This window comes from Simochromis diagramma, unplaced genomic scaffold (genome assembly GCF_900408965.1).
Source record: "Simochromis diagramma unplaced genomic scaffold, fSimDia1.1 OVJJ01000753.1, whole genome shotgun sequence".
Lineage (NCBI taxonomy): Eukaryota > Metazoa > Chordata > Actinopteri > Cichliformes > Cichlidae > Simochromis > Simochromis diagramma.
Window position 1 is genome coordinate 4,870,175 of NW_024387523.1, and position 21,779 is coordinate 4,891,953.

At 39.5% G+C, this 21,779-nt stretch overlaps 2 protein-coding genes across 4 annotated transcripts in view; both read left to right on the forward strand.

Moving 5' to 3' along the window:
* The first annotated feature begins 8,774 nt into the window (after positions 1 to 8,774).
* abrab (actin binding Rho activating protein b) lies at positions 8,775 to 12,474 on the forward strand. Its single transcript, XM_040019879.1, has 2 exons — positions 8,775 to 9,838; positions 10,296 to 12,474. The coding sequence occupies exons 1-2, from the start codon at positions 9,084 to 9,086 to the stop codon at positions 10,777 to 10,779; spliced, it is 1,239 nt and encodes a 412-aa protein (XP_039875813.1). The 5' UTR covers positions 8,775 to 9,083; the 3' UTR covers positions 10,780 to 12,474.
* Positions 12,475 to 17,825: 5,351 nt separating this feature from the next.
* The window catches only part of samd12 (sterile alpha motif domain containing 12), a 127,104-nt gene continuing 123,150 nt past the window's right edge, over positions 17,826 to 21,779 (forward strand). Inside the window, exon 1 of one of the 3 annotated variants that reach the window (XM_040019975.1) lies at positions 17,826 to 18,130. In XM_040019975.1, coding sequence (XP_039875909.1) covers positions 18,118 to 18,130 — 13 coding nt within the window. In that variant the 5' untranslated portion in view covers positions 17,826 to 18,117. Of the gene's footprint in view, positions 18,131 to 18,156; positions 18,906 to 21,779 lie in introns of those variants that run through there. The other 2 variants (XM_040019973.1, XM_040019972.1) reach the window with 2 other exon arrangements.

Consider the following 21,779-nt stretch of genomic DNA (forward strand, 5'->3'; position numbering starts at 1 on the left):
AGCCTTGTTGCACATATTAGACCCGAGGCGTAAATATCCATTTAGGGTCTGGTTTGGAAGCTCGTGATGCAAGCAAAGCCACATCAGGTTGTTAAGCCACGTGTGTAGATTAAATTTGAGTACGTCTTCATCTGGCAGACAAAGCATTGTGAACTCAAAAACCTCGCTGAAAGGTTTAGAGAAAAACACCCACCTTTATCAAGCGCTTATCTCAGCAGGAATAATGCAGTGTTTGATTTACATTCCATAAAAAGTGTTGTGACAACCAAACTAAAGTTTCAAATTACAAACCCAGTATTTTTGGATGCAGGCTAAAACTAAAATCCATGTGTTAGATTTGCGACCAAGAAAAGGCTCCTTCCATCATTTTTAGGGTAGAAGTGTATTTAGTGTTTAGCCACATGTTATTTTATCTTTTTATTCCTATGACAACTTTTTTCTGAGGTTTAAATGGGTCTCATACACTTTCAGTCATGAGGAGGAAGCTCCAAGACTAGCAACAATAGACAGAAGCAACTGCCAGTAAAGCAAGCCATTTAAAAAGATGCAACAGCACAAAGCATGATATTGAAACAGCCTTGGTGTAGTCACCTCTCGAATTCATCAGATTGAATGAGGTCTGATATTCCTCATATTTGAGGTATGTAACTCAAATCATTCCCTTTCTCACTCTGGTACTCTGTAGCTTATCAAATGGAATAATACTTTATTCAGTATTTTTTCAGTTAAAATGTTACATGTCGGAGTTTGTCCAAATGTACATTAACAATTTATTAATCTCTGATGTCTCAAGACCACCAAAGACCAATTTTTAACTGGTATCGTCATGATTTACTTTTTCAGATTGTCGATTATAAAGCAGTTTGAATTGTATATGCTGGTCTTGAGCGAAAAGTCCTGCAGTTTAACAAAATAAATGGAGACGAATAGAAAAGTAAACGTATGTTGAGGTGCGGGACTCTCTCATGCAGAAAAACTCAAAAAGAGCCTGACGTGATTGATGGTCTGTGGGAGTAAGAATGACAGTTATTGTACACAGAGGGTGTGAAGCAAAGAAAGGCTGCAGGCAACGGAAGGGACCATTCAAACTGATAATAACACCAAGGCTTTGTACTTGCGTGGTTACTGAAGGGCTTGAAAGCTTTCAGCTGTAAATGTTGATTTGTTCACCAATTTAAGCAAAGGACAAATTATCCAAATGGATTTAGATGATTGTTAAACATCCTGAAGTTATGGGAACATAGTATATACTTTTTGCTTAATTACGCTGGAAAATCTGCAAAAAAGCACGGGTAGTTGGTTTGCATGTCAGGAAGTAGTGGCTAAAGAATATGAGGGCCGTATTTTAGTCGTTTTAATTTGGAACTCACTTTCCATAAAAGATGATGTAACAAGTGAGAAGTGTGTGGTCAATTATTGCTCCAGCGTCTGCTGCGGTTAGAAGTAATGAAGTGTGAGAGCTGAGTGACGCTGTGCCAGCCAAAAGCAACATGTTTTTGTAAGATATCTGGTAACGAGAGCATGACACAAAACAAACAGCATGTGTTTTACTAACATATTCAATGCGTCTAAAATGCAGAGGCGCAGGCGTGCAAATGATCAAGAATACTTTGAAAAGCAGCCTGATTTGTCCTAATCTTCAATAAACCTTTTATCACAATCTGCACTTGGCAAGTCTGCGTCTTTATGTCAGAACACTTTGATATGTTCCTTGTTTGCGAGCCACAAATTTAACACAGAATTGCTGTTAGCAGCTGTGACAAAAGCCAGCATGTGCATCAAAGTGGCGTACGTGCAAGAGACAAAACGGGAATGTAAAAAGAATAAAATGCCAAAACACATAGTTGAGAATAATACAAGTTACATTAGTGTAAATACTTTAATAAAAAATTAGATTAAGATATTAAAAGGTGTCATTTTTAAAACACAGGGATATACTTTTCAGAAAACTACTTTCAATCTCAGTAGAGAAGGCCAGGGCACCCAGAGGGAAAAAAATAAACCAACTCCCCACTGGTGGATTTGAACCCAGCTCCATCTTGCTGTGAAGCAATGACACAATGGTGCAGCAATGCCAATTACCACTAAAGTACCTGTCTTTTATCATTTTTCTTATTCATTATGATATTTAATGAGAGAAAGTTCTTTATCTGGGTAAAATAAATCTTTGTTTTTCTGAAGTGCATTATATAAAGTGGTCTGATTTTTTTATAGCAACGGAAAATCATCATTTTTCTGCAGGGAACATGTAGATTATGCATATAAATCTTTGCTGGTTTTATACTATAAATGCCCAACTCTGCAAACACAAGACAAAAGAGTAGCTGCACACTGTGGTCACCAAAATAACTGTGACTGTGTGTAATACACTTGTAACTTGGGTTCTTTAAAAATGGCAACAGCATCTGTGACTACTTGCAGCCAACTGCTGTCTTCAAAGCATCAACATGTCAATAAAATAGCTAAAACAAAGTTAATCTCCAAGAAATCTGCTATTAGTTTGTGACTGAGTAAGATCAATTTGGCAATTGCGTGCAATCTGTTGATAACACAGCGATCAGCCATGATAAATCATTTTGCAAACCTTTGCCAATCTTTCTGAGAGTGACTGCAGTCAGAGGAAAACAGGTTGCCTTTCACTAGGCAACCTGTGTGATCCCCCAGAGGTTGAAGGTGTTGCACGCACAAACTGTGGGCAACCATTTGGTTGCAGCACCAACTGCTTGTGATTGTTCTCCAACAGCAAAGACATTCAGTGCAATCACTGGGCAGCCAGTGTTTTTCCTAGAGGTTCACTGTTGTGTAACTGAACTATAACTGAGAAATGCCACCCACAAGCATCTGAGAACTCCCAAAACACTGTGCAGACTTTGTTTTACAGCACAAAGTCGAAAATCTAAGCTCGATAACACATTATAAATATTCAAAGTTATAAATGTTATCATGTTAGCATTGTAACTGTGAGCGTTAGCGTCATTCGTCTAGATTTGTCAGAAGTCAGTGCTGTGTGTGCATAAGGAGAGCCTCAAAGCCCCTCAAGGAGACCATTTAATCCTTTATAAAGCCTTAGCAGTTATCAGTTACACATAAAAAAATCTGTAACATTAAACAGCACTACTAATACATCATATAAATGTAAACACTGCCACTATGCTCCTGTTTTGTCTGTTATTTTTCTTCCTCGTCTTCTTCCAGGCTCTTCGCTGTGTAAAACACTGTCATCAAACCCAGCGCATAAATCCAAACCAGGGACCTTTAAACTCTCCCTCGGCCTTCAGCTAATCAACTTGTCTGGTTCCAACAGTGCACTCTGTCATCCCGTCCATCCCTCCGCAGGGGACGAGGTCTCTTCTTTGCCTCACTGCTTTGAGCTAGCGCTAATTTACTGTCTTTCCCATCTTTATTTATAAAAGACAAATCACACAGTCAAACAATAACATCTATCCTCTTCGGAAGGAAGTATTAGTGGATTTTATAGTGGTTTACTTTTCCTGTGCCAAGACAGATTTGTACGGCTGACTTCTTTGTCAGGGTCAGCATTGCAGCATTTCAAGAGCTCAATACAGCTGCGTTAAAACTGCAGTTTTGTGTAGGTACTTCCAATTATTTGTCAAGAGCAGTTAGACAGTTATAGATATTGTTTATTGGCCTGAAAATGAAGAGGCAACAAATCAGTGAAGGTCTACAGACAGGAAAAAAGAAACATCCCAGTTACAGCTGTTCCATCTTGTCATTTCACACTGGCCCTGCAAACAAACCCTGACCAAAGTTACTTTTTCAATCACATCTGTTTCATCTGCATGTTGGGAAGTTGATTTGATCATTTTAGCAACACTCTAAGTATGATCAAAAGGATAACAGCGAGCACAACACAAATCTAGGAACACAGGCAAAGGTCAGAGTAACAGCTTAAGAGCCCCTAACAAATGCATTCCTGTACAACTGAGGCGCATTAATATCTGCAGCCAAATGAAACAAATTCAGTACAAGCAGCGCAGGGTAGAAAACAGCAAGAACACTGCACATGTTCATAAGCACCAAGAAGCACAGGTGCAGTGTCTCCCCTTTCAGACTTCCTCTGCACTCATTGAGCCTAGAGGAACGTTCTTTCTCCTCACCTGAAGCATCTTTGTCACTTTTAGCTCCATGGATTCTGTGTCATTAATTTTTCATTATACAGTGAAAGATCAGGTTTAGTTGTGCAGCATTGAGAAATAAGATACATAATAACTTCACTGCTCTTTGTGGATTTAGCTATCTGAATAATAACAGCAACATATAAGTAGATGTTTCATGAGCTGCATGGCTGATTTTCCAACCTCTGGACGTGATAAAGGGGTAGAATTCGATGAGTGAATCTAATCAGCATCATCATCAAACTGATATCTACCACTCTTGAGGTGTATGGTAAGCAGACTGGCCTTTATACAATGCCTTTCTACTCAAGCTCTTTCTACTACATGTTTTATTCACTCGAATCCACACATGCGACGCACACACACTCTTGTGGATACATTGGGGAAACTTGGGGTTGAGTATCTTGCCCAAAGAAATGTCAAAATGCATTAACCTGCCTATCAGATGTAATTGTTCATTTACAGAGGGTCCCAGAACACTGAGTCGTTCTGGATCATTCTACCCAGCTGTAACCTCTGATTACATCTGATGGGCAGGTTAATGGTTATTACTGTCAAATGAGTTCATTTTTGCTTGCTGCAGCCTGTTGCTTCCAGAGATAGCACAGAGATACTTGCTCAGTAATAGATGTGATGCTGTACATGCAGAAGACTGCTCAGAATGCAGACTGGTCTGTGCTCTGTGCTCTGTCTGTGCTTGTCTTTATCCTCTTCATCAGACTTGAAGTGTTGCTGCAATGATCAAATCAACATCCCAACATATAAATGTTGGGATGTTGATCCAGAGCTACATCCAGCAATCTGGATGTAGCTCTGGAGGAACAGCAGATCATCTGCAAATCAAAGGTTTGGCGGTTTGAGCCCCTGCTGCTGCAGTCTGTATGCCAAAGTTTACTTGGGCAAGATCCTTGGACCTGAGTTGCTCTTTGGAGTGTGAATATTAAATAGAAAGCACTTAGGTAGAAAAAAATAGAAAAAAAGTGTGTGTGTGTGTTATATAAAGCACTTTGAGCCCACGAGTAGAAAAGTGCTATATAAGCATCATTCCATTTACAAAGTATGGTTATGACTGAAGTGTAACTTTGGTCAGGATTTGTTCACGGAGACATTTTCCCTTCATTTTTATTTATGGAGCACCAACACATGACAACGACAGTCGGCTCAATGCAAAAAAAATATATTATATGGTAAAGACCCTAAAATAATTACCCCCATGTATCCAGGATGTTTTTTGTTTTATTTAATTTCCTGTCTTAGCCCCTTTTTTTTTTTCAACTCTGTGACGTGTTCATGGTGCACATGTAAAGTTGTAGTCCATCCAAGTGGTAAAAAAGTAAGTACAGTGAGAGGATAACACTCGGTTTCTTTGTTATCACTTTGATCTGCTCCATTTCTGGCTGACTGGCCAACAACATCACAGTCATGCGTATCCCACAGACTGGATGTACCATATATTTTGGCACTGCCCCCAACAGAGGCTGTCTGCGAACACGCCACCACGGGTCAAGGATAATTTCCCAATTAGTCCAGAGGATGTGATATCCATGTTTTCCAAAGAGAATTTTTTTTAATTAATTTGACCACACAGCAATTTTCCACCTCACCTCAGTCCAGAGAAGATGGCAGCATTTCTGGAGCATTTGTCAATATTCTTGATATTTATAATCACCTCTGTAATATTTTTTAATGTGTATAATTGAGCGATTTGTATATATTAGCGCTATTTCTTAAATCTGTGAACTCTGTAACATATTGTATTATTTAAATAGTTTAGTCTGTTACTGTTACTGTCTTGGAACAACTGTAATTACAAACTGCATTTGTGGATGACACAGCAAACCGCATTCACAGTGATTTCTAGAAGTGGTCCTGAGCCCATGCAGGGATTTCTATGTTTTTAATGCAGGGCTACCTGAGGGCCCCCGAAGATCACACTGATTTTCCTTGGTTCTCTGAAACTTTTGACGATATTTCAAACTGCAGATAATGAGATTCTCAGCGTCTTCACACATTTATGTCGAGGACCATTATTCTGAAATTGTTCCAGAATTTGCAAACAGTTTTCTGCAGATTGGTGAAGCTCTGCCCATGTTTACTCTGACTCTGCCTGTCTGTGATACCCTTTGATACCCAATCATGTTGCTGACTTGTTGCCAGTTAACCTAATTAATTTAAAAAAACAGTTACTTTTTTTTGGTCTTTTGTTGCCCAACTTTTTGAGAAGCGCTATTATCGTCAAATTCAAAATGAGCTAATATTTGTCATAGAAGTAAAATGTTTTATCGTGAATAAAATGTGGGTTCAAGAGATTTACAAATCGTTTATTTGCGTTTTACAGAGCATCTCAACTTTTTTGGAATTGGAGTTTTATTGTGATAAATAATGCAAATTATAGGGATTAAATTCAATATGCAGTGGAACTTCCTGTCTCCTTAATAGTAGAAAGGCCCTTTTGCTCTGTGTGAAAATACTAAACACATAGGTAAACTATTTGTAGCTTGATGCTTCGTGTACTGCTCCAACAATGAAGTCATAGTGACCTCCAGTGGTAGACAACCAAACTAAAAACTCCTTCTCCAAAATTAAACTTTAAACTCTTAAAAAACAAATTGAGCATTGCCTTGATTGTGACAAACTTTAATGTTTTAGCATATTGGACTCCCTACAAGAAAATACAATTAACACAAAATAGAATGCAATTATATGTATAATAAAATAAAATAAAATAAAAGTATCAGTCAAAAAAGGCAAGACCATGTTGAATAGTACTGCAGTACTTTATATTTTGCAGAATGGCTATGTTCTGGGAACTGTTCACCTTTGTATGTAAATACATGAAGCTAAACAGAGGCAGGGAAAGCAGCACTGACACAATGCAGGGTACAGAACATGCAGACATCAGCTGATGCGTGCTGGCATGGAGAGCTTGAATTTCCTGTCTGCCTGCAAGACCAAACCACTTACTGAGTAAGCAGGGCATTCTCATCTTGTGCAAGTATCACATTCTTTACTGGGCAGAAGTGCCCTGTTTCTTATTTTCGCCTCATATTTCTCCTAAATTTAAACCCAAATTTAGTTTCAGCCAGACATTCATAGCTTTTATCTGAGGTCAGTTCTTTTTTAAATCTCGAGTTGTGGCTGTGTGTCATATAAAAACAAAGGAGCCCTGTGAGGTAAATTGTCTCAGGGTGATTTTTGGTACCTAAACACAACATTTATTGTTTGAAAACAAACTCTTTGGCAGTTTCTAGATAAGGAAGTGCTGCATGTTTTGTCAATGAAATACAGTCTGTTCATTAAAAGCATTAAAAATAATGCAGTTTTTTTGTTATTTTGGATTAAAATTAATATTTTGTTTGGATTTTCAAATCACTTGTAAGCACAGATTTTATTTTATCCCCAGACTTGAAAGCATAGTGAGCCCGTTTGTCCTTGTGGAGGAGCACTAGCCTTCCTCTCTGCACAGTTTGAAACTGTATATATTAACACGCTGAGTTGGTTTGAGAACATGTCCTCTGCTGATGCTCTCTGAGTCACTTCCACCCTCCATGACAGACTGCCAACAGATGCAACTTAATGCCTGTGTGCGTGTGTGTGTTCCAAGTCCTATTTATAAACAGGCCCCTTCCTCATCAGACATGCATATGTAAAATCAACACACATAAAACCATCTTCAAATAAAACAGCTCTTAAAACAGGACTAAACACCCCTTAAGGCTTGCAGTATGTTTTGATGATATTGCTAACGTCAGAATACATGCCACTCTCCACTGAGTGAGATGAGATTTCCTTACCTCTGCATTGGAAGACTAAACCACTGCATGCGTAAGCAAGACATCCCAGTCTTCTGCGGGTATCATATTCTTTCCTGGTTGAAACTCCCCAGAGTTTCCTTTTGTTATACTTGTTCATTTTCTTTATAACCAGTTTCTTAACTAGCTACAGTTAAAAGCTAGTCGAGTACACAGTTAAGGTGCTGTATTTGTACTTTAAATCGAATATTTCTGTTTTCATGGTCATGAGAATTTGCATAATTATGACGAAGGAACTGACCTCCCAGCCCATTGTTCCTTCAGTGGTGCTAGTTTCAGTCATTATACTAATGTACTGTTGCATTTCTTTCCTTCTTACTTCATGCATCACTGATGTCTTCAGAGGGTTAATCTGAAACGTTCCCTTAAAGCCCCACTATATGCAGTGAATACTGCAGCCCCTTGACCACAAAATATATTCAGACAGTTAAAGGGTAAAACGGAAAGCTTTATAGTAGCAAGGAAAACAGCAAATGGGCTCAGCAACTCTAAAGTTTCATAACACTGGCTAACATTAGCCACCATAACCTTGTGTTACACCAAAAATGTCAGCTTGTGGCAGTAAAGATGATACCATTAAAAGTGGGTTTAACTGCTTATGAGTTCAACGTATTCTTTGTAAGACAGGTTTATACTTTTTATCAAGAGTCACAAGTACTTTAACCAAAAGGTTAGCAAAAGCTAGCAAAGCGAAGTAGAATATTGTGTAATTGTTGCAGATATCTCCCAGTATACATCATCATCATTAATATCTATGAAGCTGAACATGTTGAATGCATATAAAATGGTAAGTTTTTTGTCATTCTGTTCAACAGCACTTGTTTTAATTCAGAAACTTCTGGTCTACTGCCCTGTCCACCTCTAGTTACAAGCGCCTTAATCTGTGATGAAACATGAGTGCATGGGGGTGACCAGTGTCAGAGAAAGACGATCACGTTGGTAGCCTGGGATGACTCGAATACTTTCCACCATTAGGGTTTACGCTCCCCAGTTTGGAGCTGTGTGTGGGAGCAGGGAAACAGAGGCAACAAAGGTACAGCGAGTCAGGCAGAGGATATGAGTTCATTTTAGCAAATCTTACAGCTTACTTGTGAGGATTAATTGTGCCTGTATTTACAGACTAATAGAGACAACTATGTCAGACAAACACAATGGCCAAGCTTCCCAAAGGAAACCATTCAGCAACAAGAACATCAAGAAGCTCCGCACTATTAGCATGGTGTGCAACCTGGCAAGCAGCTGGCAGCAATGGGTGACAGAGAATGAGAACAAGCAGGCCAGCGAGCCAAGCGGCTGGGCTCCGTCTTCACTGGGTGGACCAGAGGAACCCAAAAAGAAGTGGGTTTCAAAGAAGCCTCCATCCATTCAAACGCAGCAAACAGAAGCTTCTAAAGGTATCGCAGCTACACAAACAACGACATCAAAGACTGGTGAGGTTAAGACATCGGATGAGCCACCAGCGGCGTCTTTTATCAAGACAAAGCAAGTGGTGAAGACAGTGACCAGCAGCGCTCAGGAGAAGAGTGCAGGTATTGGGCTCCTGACAGAAAAAATCAAGAGGGAGCATCTCCCATCAGATGAGGAGATTGACAGACTGCTAAAGAAGAAAAACTCGCCCACCCGTCGGAGGAAGTGCTCCAACATGGTGTCATCGCTGACCAAAAGCTGGAAGCAGGTGGAGAATGAGCAGAAGCTTGTTAAAGAAGGAGGAGATCCAAGAGAGGGATTCACCTGTGGGCGTAAAGAGGACAGTGGGCCCCTCGAGGCAGATGTAGAGGGACTGGAAGTAGATAAAACACACAGAACAAGCTTTTCAGAAGAAGCAGAGGAAAACAACTGTGAAGAAGACTCTGAGACAGCAGTGGGAATAAAAAGATCCTCAGTTCCAATGTAAGTAGTGTCACTGGGCTTCATTTTGCATTCAGAGTTAAGTTTTCAAAAAAGAAAATGTTAAGAGGGAGTATAAAATGTTCACCAAATCAACTTCCATCCAACAAATTCTAAAAACTCAAAAACTCTTTACTTCTTTTCAATATTTAAGAAATAGAGAATTGAGCTGACAGACTGGATGTTTTCATTGCACTACACAAAAACTTGCACACATTTATCATTTTTGTCTCCAACAATTACATTTAAAAGCAAGTAAAACCACAAGTTCTTTCTGTTGATTACTGAAACCCTGTTTAGTTATACAGGTAACTTTCTCATTAAGATTACACCTTTCTTTTTCAAATCAGATCTGGCCAAGAGAGAAGCAGAAATGATAACCAATATAACAATAAAAACCAGTACTGAGTGTCTTGTTCATTTTGTATTGACCTGTTGTGTCACTTGACATGCTTCACAGCTACAAAAAAGAAGCTGAGGATGCCAACAAGATCAACACGTTGTCCAAGAAATACAGCAGCGTGGGAAATCTCAAGAGCCGCTGGCAGAATTGGGCCTCTGAGCACACAGTTAATCAGAAACTCAACCCCTTCAGTGAATACTTTGATTATGACTATTCCATGTCCCTCCGCCTCCAGAAAGGTCAAGAGGGTTACGGACGTCCAAAGGAGGGTAGTAAGACGGCAGAAAGGGCCAAACGTGCGGAGAAACATATCCACCGTGAAATAGACGACATGTGCTATGTGATCAGGACTATGGCCGATCCGGACCCAGATGGAAAGACCCGGGTCACATTTGGAGAACTGTTTGACAGATACGTTCGGATCTCTGACAAGGTGGTGGGGATTCTGATGAGAGCCAGGAAACATGGGAAAGTGGAGTTTGAGGGCGAGATGCTGTGGCAAGGCCAGGATGATGGAGTTATTATTACTCTTCTGGTGTGATATTAACACCTGGGTCAAAGTTGTTCTTGAAATCCTCTTACAGCTTCTTTGCTTGCACACTGGAATTTGAACCTGAAATAACCCCCGTCATTGTCAGACAGCGCTAAGAGGAGGATTTAAGATGCAGTTTGACCCAGGACTACTCGGTGGACACTTGCAGAACAATATCAAAAGGATACAAGCTGAGCTCGGCGGATGTGTCTCTCTACGGATTATCCAAAGAATACTTTTGCTGCTATTTTGGTAGATACTTGACGACTCTTTCTGTCAGTGTTTGAGCTGTAGCTGTCTTGCTCAGTGTTTTGAGAAATCTGCAGAGACTTAAAAGCTTTAAATCACAAGCGCTGAAGAGATAAAGTGTTGGGTTTTGGTTCCTTAAAATCCATTCAGAGTAGCTTGCAGATTATCACGAGTGTCTCTTTTTCACTTCATGGTTTATGTTAATGAGATACTTGAGCATGTGTTAACGTACCAAATAATCAGCAGCTTTGCAGTATTCTGTACACTAATTCAAACATGGGTTGGGTTTCGCTGCCTGAATAGATGCAGCTCAGCTTTCATTGCGCTACACCAGACACAATGCAGTGGAACGCCACAGTACTTTAAAACACCGTGGCCTTTTAGACCACAGCTCTTTGAAATGGTATCGAAGGTTGACCAAGACTGCAAGGGAAAATGGGAAAACTCATTAAATTGGAGAAATCCACTTCATGAAAACCACCTGGCCCATACTGTGTAGGTCCTCAGTGACAGCTAATAGTCTTTAAGTCATTTCCACAAGACAGCTGTGGCTGCCCTGTGGGTTTTTTGCACTAAGACATGGCAGAAAACCTCCTGTGGGTTGCAGCAAAGGGTCTACTTTGATCAGGCTGTTGCTTGGGATCATTCTACAATCTGGGGAGTACTGAGGCCTGGTGAGCACTTTGTCCTCTTTTAGTGTGTTGCTCGAGGTGCTTTTGCTTACTATTAGAGGATGTGCTGGTACAAGATCACATTAGAACAGGATAATCAGTGTTAATCACTTCAACTGTCAGTGGCTTTACAGGAGTGCACAGCAGTAAAGTGTGAATAAGTCAAAATTAAAGTGCTGAAATGAACGAAATTATAGTTATAAGCTGGATTCCTAATCATACAGTAGCCTATGATGACTTGCTGTATTCTGTGTTTTGTGATGCTTTTTGTCATGGGATTAAAAATAAAAAAGAAATGATAAAAATAAATGCTTGGATATGTTTACCAGTTAATCACTTACTAAGCTGAGGGCTGGACTGGCCTCCGGGAGCACCTGGACATTGTCTGATTGCCTGAGGGTCGTTTTGGGCTGCAGTGAACATTCAGCTTCATCAGCAAGCAATTTACAGACTGAGCAGGGTCTGAGGATTACAAGCGACTCTCTCAGAGACAGACTGTGCACTTTCCTTTTGCAGTCTCCCTCCATCACACAGGTGATGCACACAAAAGACACACACATAAGAAGCCCCACCACCCTCCCTCTCGCTTAGGCAGGTAATGTTACCAGGTAAACCATCTCTTGTTGAGATGACATCATACAATCTAGTAAGAGTGGTTAGTTGCCTGGATCCAGCCACTCTTACTGGATTGTATCATGTCATCTCAACAAGAACAAATTAAGTTGCTGAATTTCATGTAGATGCTACATGATTTAATTACGTTCACCATAGAAACATGGAATTATTTAGTTCAAATTACAAGTTTGGATCTTATGCATGTAACAACCACCCTATTTCATAACATTACTTAATATGAATACAACATTACTACACAGTTGCTTATTAGTGTTATGGTTGGTTCCGACTGTAACGGCGTAGTTACATTTTTTTAATGTCAACATTCTCTAATCTAGGTTTGAGAAGGCAGACATGCCCTTTTGCTACTCTCATCAGAAAAAGTCCATTACACCTTTCTATTCTGTTGTAAAAGTTGCATTTAAATATGTTCATAAATAGTAAATGAACCAAAAACCACAAGAAACAATGATGGAGGACAAAGTAGCACAAAAGATGAAAAAATAAAATGTGCAATAGTGATCGACGGCTGCTAAGGTGATATAGTCCTCTTTCAGGTTTTATTTTAGTCTTTGCTCGGGCTCCATGTCTTCCTCTTCCTTGTATGATTAAAAAAAATGTGCAGATTGGCTTTCCTTTCTATCAAATAGAAAATTGTATTCTGACTGGAACTGAACACCCTGACATGTCTGTCAAGAACACAGGATCACCATGAGACACCATGTAAGAGCTGATAACATAAACTCCCATTATGTAAAGCTCTTTAACTAAAATGATATTCTTTAAAATTCTAAATAGTAACTGTTTTCAAGGAAGCGTTCTTAACCAGATATCCATTAGTTCATTGCAGAGTGGCTGAACCCCAAGTGAACAGGAAAAGTCTACACAAGGTTTTGGAGGTTTCAGACAATATCACTGCCAAACAAGGCCGAGTGGTGGTTAAGTAAAGTGGTGGTTAGTAAAATCAAGAACAACTAATAATCTGGTTCTGCAGGATTTTCAGTCATGTTCAGATTACTAACATGCTAACAATGAGAAACATGCCTAGCTGACATACTTTATAAATTTGAACGCCAGCTACTGCATATACTTATGCAACAGACCAGTGAAAACGTTTATCTCCTAATTCAAATGTGAGGCACTATAAATGTACACATGGTAGCCAGTTTCTTACTGTAAACTGGATAGTGTACTGACACAGCCTTCTTGAAGCTCACATACAGACTTAAATCCCACTCAAGGACTGCTTTCAAGGACGTTTTCTTAAAAGATTTCATGTGATTTTGTAAAGTTTCAAACTTTGCTAAGCAGCTATATAAGAATCAGTCCATTTAACTAATTAGGACAAATCTGCATAGAATCTTGAATGTAGCATGCAATATCACTGCCGAGCAGCACCTAGGGATGGTTTGATAATGGGAGACTAAAATGTATCTGTTTCCTGCTTATATATCTGTACTTACGGTAATTTTAGTCAAAAAGTGAAATCAACTGTGAAGTCTGCAGGTGTTCAATGTGAACACATTATATGCATGCAAATATGCTTTAACAGAAAATACCGCCCATCATTTGTATGTTGAAGCACTAAAGGGAGTATAAATGAACCAGGCTGCGTCTTGCTGTAAACTGGAGAGTGTAGCTGCACAGTTTTGCCTAAACTTAGACGCATGTTTCAGTATTCGCGTCTTCATCTTTTTGACCTAAACAACCAAGCAGACAGGTGAGACCATTTTTACTATAATTACAATCAACACCAATTTTAAATAATTCTTAAATAATTAAATAGTTCTTTGTGTTCATGTTCACAGAATGCTTGTCGTTGTTGTCGTTGCTGTCGTTGTTGTTATCGTTGCGCTTCTTGTGGCTTCTGCTTCAGCTTCCTGTAAGTGGCAATGAGGTGTATCTGATATTTCAGCATTCAATTATGTGTTTTTAAAGCATTTTAGGGATTTACAATTAAGTGACAAGCAATAATAATAAACTGTGCACTGTGTTCACAAAGTATGATCTGCTTCATCGCTGTCAAACAGATTCAGCTGCCTCATGACGTCTGTTTTCTCCTCCTTGCAGTCCAGCCTCAGTACTCTTTCTCCCCTTCTGTCGGGTCAGGAGGTGGCACCTAATTTTCTATCACTGGAGAAGATAGAATCACAGCTGTAAGGGTCTGGGAAACCTACAGTGGCCACATCATAGGGTGAATATTAAAAAATAAAATTACAGCTTGTGATATTAACACTGCTTTCATTCAAAATTAGCATAAAAGAGATAGGTCTATTGATCTATTGGTCATGAGAATGCAGCATATTCACCACCAGCAATTATCTTACATTGTCTTTGTCTGTGTCTCATTTATTTATTAGCATTCAGTTCCACTATGGCTGTTTTTGATCCAAACTACAACAACAGTGCACACTGAGGACCGTAGCAGAGGTGTTGATTGTCATCATCTGTTCAGTTTTTGGACAGGAATTGCCCTTTGCACAAAATTCTTTAGGGGTATTTTCATTAGTATCTAAAATGATAAAATATCTAGTAGAGATGGCACGATACCACTTTTTTATGTCCGATACCGATACCGATATCATAAATTTGGATATCTGCCGATACCGATATGAATCCGATATAGTGTTTTTTAATCAACAAAACTGTTTTTTTAAATAGCTTGCTGCATTTTGTATAAGTTCATACTCAAGTTTAAAACAACTACACTAAAGCTATTCTGTTATACCTGTATGCAAAAAAAAATATTTCATAGTTCAGCAATACTGATCAATCTAATAAACTTAAACCTACACCATCCTCCCTATTCTGGTATTTTAAAGAGTACTTAGCGTAAATATTAAGCAACCTAACTAATAGGGTTCCAACTCCCAGCAACAACAAAAATAAATAAATAAAAAATGGGGAACCACCCCTCATGCTCCACCTCATGATGCTTAATCGACGTAATCAACCTTAATTTGATGCAGTGTGAAAAAAAATGCACAGAAATCAATTATTTTTCAAGAAATATTAAATAGATTCAACATCTTTCTTCAACAAAATTGCAGACTGCACAGATGGTACCTTCCCAAAGGAAAAAGTACTATAGCTTACTAGGGTATATTAGACTTAATAGTTACTATATACAGTAATTGACTTCTATTCATTTTACATCAAATTAAAACTTTGGGTGTAAGATTTGGATAATTATTTATTAAAAGCTAGATATTTTAAATGAGAATAAGAAAGAAAAGTATGTCTTTGTGCCCCCTTTTCCCTGTTAATGCCCTATCGGCCCCCCTGGCTAAACTTTGCTAGATCCGCCCCTGCACAGTTACCAGCGTCAGCTACTTAGAAAAAGATCCTGGAGTAGAAAGTAATATTAAGCTTAAAGCAGGAATGCTTTGCAAACATTCAGAGATGGACTTACACACTTGCTTTACTTCTCTCGGGGATAACTTTGTCGGAGATGAAATGCCGGGTTGCTAGCGAAGCTCCAAATGCTATCCAGACCACGACAGTCCGCATGCCAGCGCTCTATCACGTGATGCATACTGCTCCTAAGTGCTAACGTTCTGAGGTGAGTTACGGCGTGTTGCAAGTTTTGTGAGGTGCTTTCGTGATATTTAATGGATCGGATTACATTTTTTATTTTTCTCCGATATCCGATCCAGTAATTTAGGTCAGTATCGGACCGATACCGATACGTAATATCGGATCGGTCCATCTCTAGTATCTACATGAAAATAAGTTATAATTACTATTTTTTTCTTCTTATCCTTATAAAGTAGTTAACCTACTGCTTTTGCCCAATTGCACACATCAGTGATCGAGAAAACGGGTGTTGATAACTGTAATTGTTTTCTTTTGGCAATCTGTCATCTTTCTATTACTCACTGTATACTTTTAATGCCATTATTCACCGTCCACCACACTATACGGGAATGGTATTGTATCCAACAAAAATACAACTACGTGTAAACTGGAAATTAGTCGATTTAATTTGCTGGCTTGATGGAGTTGAATTCCTGTATCTTTAAATAAGAAAGCAATAAACATCTACTTAATGATGCATAGATCATAGATGCATAGATCTTCTTTGAACAAAACGTTCCACTTTTACTAAAGTAGAGCCGCGAGACACATTATGGGACACAGCCTGGCTGAAGACTAAGCGAACAGGAAAATATTCAGTTAAAATAGAAATCTGAATATACTGAATGAAACTCGAATATATTTGATGAAAGTCAGATTATATTGAATGAAAGTCTGGATTTATTGAATGAAAACTGACGTTGCAAAGGCTCTGGCGCCATCTTGTGTTTAAGACGTATAATATTGTGTCGCTACAAGAAGTAGCTCAACAGGGGAGCAGCATTCCTAAGTAATGAAGACAAAATGCTTGTACTGTCGTAATTAGTACTAGTAACAGTAACATATATATTAAGTCCCCAATCTCCCACGGGGCTGTCTTTATCTTTCGAGCTTGGCTCCAGTTACCATGAGGACCACTGTTTCCTTCACCTCCACATCTTCTCCAGCTCCTTTCTCAGCCCTTGTTATTTCTCAAGTTTCTTATGTTCCTTCTTCTTAATATTGCGATCACTTGGTATAGCTACATCAATCACTACAGCCATCTTCCTCTGCTTGTCCACCACTACTATATCTGGTGGCCTCTACCTGCATTGTTGCCTCAATAATCCACCTGTTAGTAGTAGCTGAACCTGATTAACAATCCCCTCTGCTACCTAACTGACTAGATCAATATCCCAGAAATTTGACTGACTTGATGCTATACTCTTTCTTTAGTTTTGTGATGACTGTAGTGATCACTGGACTGTAGTCACTGTAGGCAGCGTAGGGTTTATATTAATTTCTAAGATCTCTAATTTGGTGCTTTGATGATGTTGGTCAAGCACTGTCTAGCATGTCAATCTAAAATCTGTCATAGATATATCATTCACTCAAGAGATATGGTGACAGCACAGACCACCTGGATAGTGACAGATTGAGCTTAGGCTATAATAATAATAATACTAATACTAATAATAATAATAACAACAACAACAAAAGCATCTGATGTAACAATGGACTTGAAACAGATTTGGAAGGTGACAAAGGAGGTGCCACATCAAGTCATCAGGCCCCAGTGTGTGAAAGCTCCACTGTTCTATCAGGATCCAGTAAGACAGACAAAGAGCTACAATGTAATTATCAGTGAAATTAACTCTTGATTGTTCTCTAGCTGCTACAGTAACAAAGTGGTGGGATTGTGTTCAAACATTTGGCTCATGAACTACTGACCAAAGACCTAATTAGTTAAAAGGAGGAAGCAAATTATTTCTCCTGCGTAGACAACAGGATTTATCTTATATGTCAGCTCCTGGCTTCCATTGTGTAATTGTACCAAGCTTAAAATCTTGATCCAGTGGGCGTGCTTTCTCTCACATAATATGTAAGCTAATTTTTTATTCTTTTTTTTTTTAAACTTGTGTGTGTGTGTGTGTGTGTGTGTGTGTGTGTGTTCTGTCCTGCAGACTTTGATTTAATTGCGTTGAAATGTGCTGCGTACACAGACATTTGCCTCGCTGTTTCCAGCTACGGCTAAAACTGCTTTCTCTGCAAAACCCAGGAAACTTCCTCTTCCTTCCAGTAAGCGCTGAGCCTACACTTCCCAGAATCCTTTAAGGCGCGGCAGCAGCTGTGCGCTCCGGCTTGCCCGCAGCAAAGTGGTGATAACACACCAAACAAGGTACAATGAGCGAGCGTTGACTTTTACATTTCGTCTGCTCCCCTTTGCGAGTGATGCCCAAATCTGTGGAGTAGCACCATGGCCGTGGAAGGTAAGGCGCCTCACAATGCGCTGTCCACACCGGCGTGTCAGGTTTTTTGTGTCCTTTCTAATATTGCATACAATAGTATAGTTATCATATGAAAGGATTTACACGATTCAGCCAAGACACAGTCAGGTCAGCTGTGAAAGGCTGTGATTGGGTGATGTTGTAGCCTCTGCTCTGTCAGCGTTAGATGCGCCGTTTTGGTCATCTTCTCCGAGCCTATTATTACGCTGTACAATTGAATCAATGTACGGCTGGTATTCAGAGTGCTGATCCATGATCACACACCATAAAGCCCTCGTGTTAACGCGCAGCCTCTTTCTGTATTTACATTGTGGCTGCCTGTGCGCCTCGACGTTGCTCTGCGATTGGAGCCCCGGTTAACAGGTCTGCGACCGAGGATCGCCGAAGTCCTTTGAGACGGTCGCCTCGGCATTTTCTCTGGAGGATCCTGAATCACTTTTATGAGAGAACATTAAGATAAACCCATCTCTGCTAGGATTTATTCACGGGTCTTTTTCGTGATGCAACAGCGCGCCGTGTGAGCGCTCAACCTGTTCCACAAGAACAGTCTCTTAGAGGCTGCTCGCCTGTCAGCAGGTGGTGTGGCATGTGGACAGGGGTGGTCACCTGCCTCTCCCCGTGAGTGTCAATACACAGTTAGTTAAGGTGCTCGCTCCGGACGTTTGAGGTGAGGGAAGTGACAGTCAGTGAGTCACAATGCTCGGCCAGTCTCCTCACCTTATCGGAGGCATCCTGTGGATCCAGAATCCAATGAGAGGTATGTCAGAGGCATGCTTTAAACGCATTGAGTGCAGCCAGCTCTCTCGCTTGAGAGGGCTTCTCCAGTCCTTTGTTTGTGTATTTCCCCACGCAGGTATGTTTGGTATGACATTTCGAAGCGCTTGCATAGCCAAGATCAGGTTTTTTATGTGGGACGTTTGTGTGCACAGCCATGTCTGTGTATTGTCTGACCTGAACCCGTCTCTCTTGTTTTCTTTGGTTTAAGTTATCTTAGTGAGGATACGGGTTTTTTTGTTTTGTCCAGGATGTATGTGTAGTGGCATTGATAGCACAGATTAAACAGCGAGATGAGATAAATGCTGTCTGACTGCTGTTCCCTTCATTTTCTCTAATGTTAAGGTCCTGTTTAAGATTTTAGTGAAGCATTTGTGCTTGCCTCTAGAGCCGTTGATTGTACTTCTCCCCTCATTGGTTAAACCTATTGTAAGGTTCGAGGCCGCTTTAAACGTTCTCAAGCTCTGTGTTTGGCCCCCAGTCGAGAAATGTTGCAGCCACGAAGTTGTGTCTTTACTGCTCCGATGATATTGCATCTTAATAGGGCAGATAGCTGAACAACAGGTATAGAGACGTCATCTGTTTCAAAGCATCTTAGATACAACCTTTCCAGAATATTCCCCTGTATAGTTTCATTCATGCACCTCTTGAGATTTATCATTCAAAGCTGTAAGAGCAAGGCTGTCTGCAGATGCACTCTTTGTTCCAAAGCTGCGTAGTTTGTCTGTTGTCCAGTTTCATCCATTTCTTCAAGTAGCAATAGCATCACGTCCTCAGCCACACCACAGCTAAAAGTCATGACATCACTTCATTTTTCCCATGAAATGATTTAATGCTCCCAAAATCATCTTACAGGATTGGCACCTCTATAGGAGATAGTCTAACAAAATGTCACCACTTAAGGCTTGAGCAGTTCATGCAGCTATGGAATAACTCTTTGCATTCGAACATGATTCATTTACTTGTGTCACTCACAGAGATGAATTATGAGTCACGTCCCTATTCACTGAAGCTGCAACAGCCACAATCTGAAAGAAAATCACACACACACACAAACCAAGCTCGCACAAACTTTTCCAAAGCTGTCAGAAACATCCTGCGGAGCCTTATGCTGAAGGTAAAATGTACTGATGCTACAGAAATACTGTGACTCAGAGTAGAAGAAAGTAATATGGTATTCTCTTACTGATTCACTTTTTCCTTAAATTTAAGAGGGAAATGTTTACTTTCATCTGACAGCTGTATTTTTCACATTATAAAAGACATAGAAAAAGGATCTTACATTGAACTTAGGAGGCTTTGGGTTTGTGATACCTGAGTGGGCTACAGCTTCGGGGTTTGGTTAGAGTGTCTTGTAATGTTTCAGTTATATAGAATTGCATGATCCTAAAATTAAATTCACACTTTATTTCAAGGCCCAAAGAAGTAAAATAGTTCAGCACCTGACAGTAAAGCAAAGATTCAGTCCAACATCAAAACATGAGTGCAGATTTGCTTAGATTACTTGATTAATCATCCCACATATTTATGTGAGTAACCACAGAGGCACACACTTCAACTCTATAGTTATAATTGAATTCAGTTCAGTGTCATTTATATCGCACCAAATCACAACAATATTCGCTTCTACATTAAGAGAGAGGCACACTCAACAATCACATGAGCAAGCTTTTGGCGACAGAGGGGAGGAAAAAACCCCTTTTAACAGGAAGAAACCTCCAGAGAGGCGTGGCCATGGAGTGAGGGGGAGGGAGACAGGACAAAAAACAGGCTGTGGAACAGAGCCAGGGATGAATAATAACTAACGATTAAATGTTTAATCTGTAAGGACACATAAATGAGCGCCACTTCCTGTTTTTAATAACACTCACAAGGATGTATTTTTGCAGTTGAGTAGTTTTAATTTTGATGTTTTTAGCTCAGTTTTCTCCTCGTGATTCTAAACTTTTAATTAAGTAAGACTTTGTAGATGTTTTTATGACATAGTATATTTTTATTTGTTGTTGTGTTATATTTGATAAGCAAAGGGCACTAAACCTTTTTGAGTCCAAGCTCTCTATAGTCAAATCACCTGTCAAATGAAATAGTTTATTGTTGCATAATTAATCAGTGACTATTTGTCTTTTTTTTTTTTTTTTTTTTTTTTTTGAATACAAGAGATTTTCCATGATTTTTTGTGTTTTGTTATTTTTAAAACAGAAAAGTTATATTGGTCAGGGTTCTATTTGAGCATTTTATAAATTAAACCAGCGATCCCCAACCTTTTTTGGCCATGGACCGGTTTATGTCTGACAATATTTTCACGGACCTGCTTTTAAGGTGTCGCGGATAAATACAACAAAACAAAACCAGTACCAGTACCAAAAAAATAAATAAAATTGATTCATAACACACAGGAAAAGACCCAGAGAAACCGAATTAACGATAAAAACGCTTAAAAAAAAAATAACGATAAAAACCGATAAAACCCCCTGAAAACCATCAATTTGACACCCGAGCCTCAACTCTTGCAGCCCGGTACCAAACGACTCACGGACCGTGGGTTGGGGACCGCCGTATTAAACAATCAAACAGAAAATAAAAGTAAGGTTTGCATACAGTGCAGGTATATTAAATTATATGTCCTGCTTTTGTTATTTCTCCTCCTGTTTTGGTTTCCTATGCTCACTGATCTCTACTTCTAAATTTGCCACAGTTGGCTAAAAATGCCTCTTTTTTTTTTTTTTTTTTTTTTTTTTTAGATCAGATCTAATTAAAACCATTGTTTTCTCTGCAGTTATTGCTAAACTGTCCCTGCGGGTGGGACAAAGCTTGCGGCAGCATCATCACTTTTAATTTGAGATGTGATGAAAAAACA